Source organism: Lipotes vexillifer, unplaced genomic scaffold (genome assembly GCF_000442215.2).
Source record: "Lipotes vexillifer unplaced genomic scaffold, Lipotes_vexillifer_v1.1 scaffold496, whole genome shotgun sequence".
In the NCBI taxonomy this organism is placed as follows: domain Eukaryota; kingdom Metazoa; phylum Chordata; class Mammalia; order Artiodactyla; family Lipotidae; genus Lipotes; species Lipotes vexillifer.
The window spans coordinates 9,368,393-9,369,140 of NW_006786690.1; the positions used below are offsets into that span (position 1 = coordinate 9,368,393).

The 748-nt window shown below is 69.5% G+C and overlaps 1 protein-coding gene across 1 annotated transcript in view; it reads left to right on the top strand.

The window, feature by feature from the left end:
- The first annotated feature begins 230 nt into the window (after positions 1-230).
- Positions 231-748, top strand: part of LOC103078103 (protein-arginine deiminase type-2) — a 43,592-nt gene continuing 43,074 nt past the window's right edge. Inside the window, exon 1 of the mRNA XM_007459260.1 lies at positions 231-384. Coding sequence (XP_007459322.1) covers positions 293-384 — 92 coding nt within the window. The 5' untranslated portion in view covers positions 231-292. The remainder of the gene's footprint in view (positions 385-748) is intronic.

Consider the following 748-nt stretch of genomic DNA (forward strand, 5'->3'; position numbering starts at 1 on the left):
GGGGAGGGGGGAGGGTTGGGGTGGGCCTGGGGGTGGGGGAGGGGGCAGGGATGGGAGGCCTGGGGTGGGGCCCCGCGGGAAGAGTTGTGGGGGGCGTGGCCATGCTTGACGGACGGGCCCACAGCCCACTGCGAGAGGAGGCCGACGGGCCGCTCCGCCCACCGGCGGCAGGATAAAGGCGGAGCGCGGGGGCCGCTGCGCTTGCGGACTGCTGGAGGGGTTACCTGCGGCAAGTGCTCCAGGCAGACCCAGACGAGAGAGGACTGGCACGGGGCCGGGCACTACGGGGAAGATGCTGCGCGAGCGGACGGTGCGGCTGCAGTACGGGAGCCGCGTGGAGGCGGTGTACGTGCTGGGCACGTACCTCTGGACCGATGTCTACAGGTGAGCCGGGCCACCGCGCCGGCCCAAGACCCCCTCCGACTCCGGGCTCGGCCCGAAATCTGGGCCCAAGAAATCCTGAGACCCTCGCCAGACTCGGGGGCACGGACAGCCTGCCTCCAGCCCGAGTCGTCCCTCATCCGACGCCCCCGCGCCCAGAAATCCTAAGAACCTTGCCCAGAAACCTGACAGCCCCCAAACTTTGTGTCAGCCTCCCCGGAATCCGGAGACCCTCCCAGACACCCTGACACAGCCCCAGCACCCTTACTACTCCTTTCCAGGCGCCAGACCCTTCACCAGAGCCTTCCCACCTCTCCAGCCCCTCTCCCAGGACGACCTCAGCACCCACTCGGCTTCCCCAGCATCC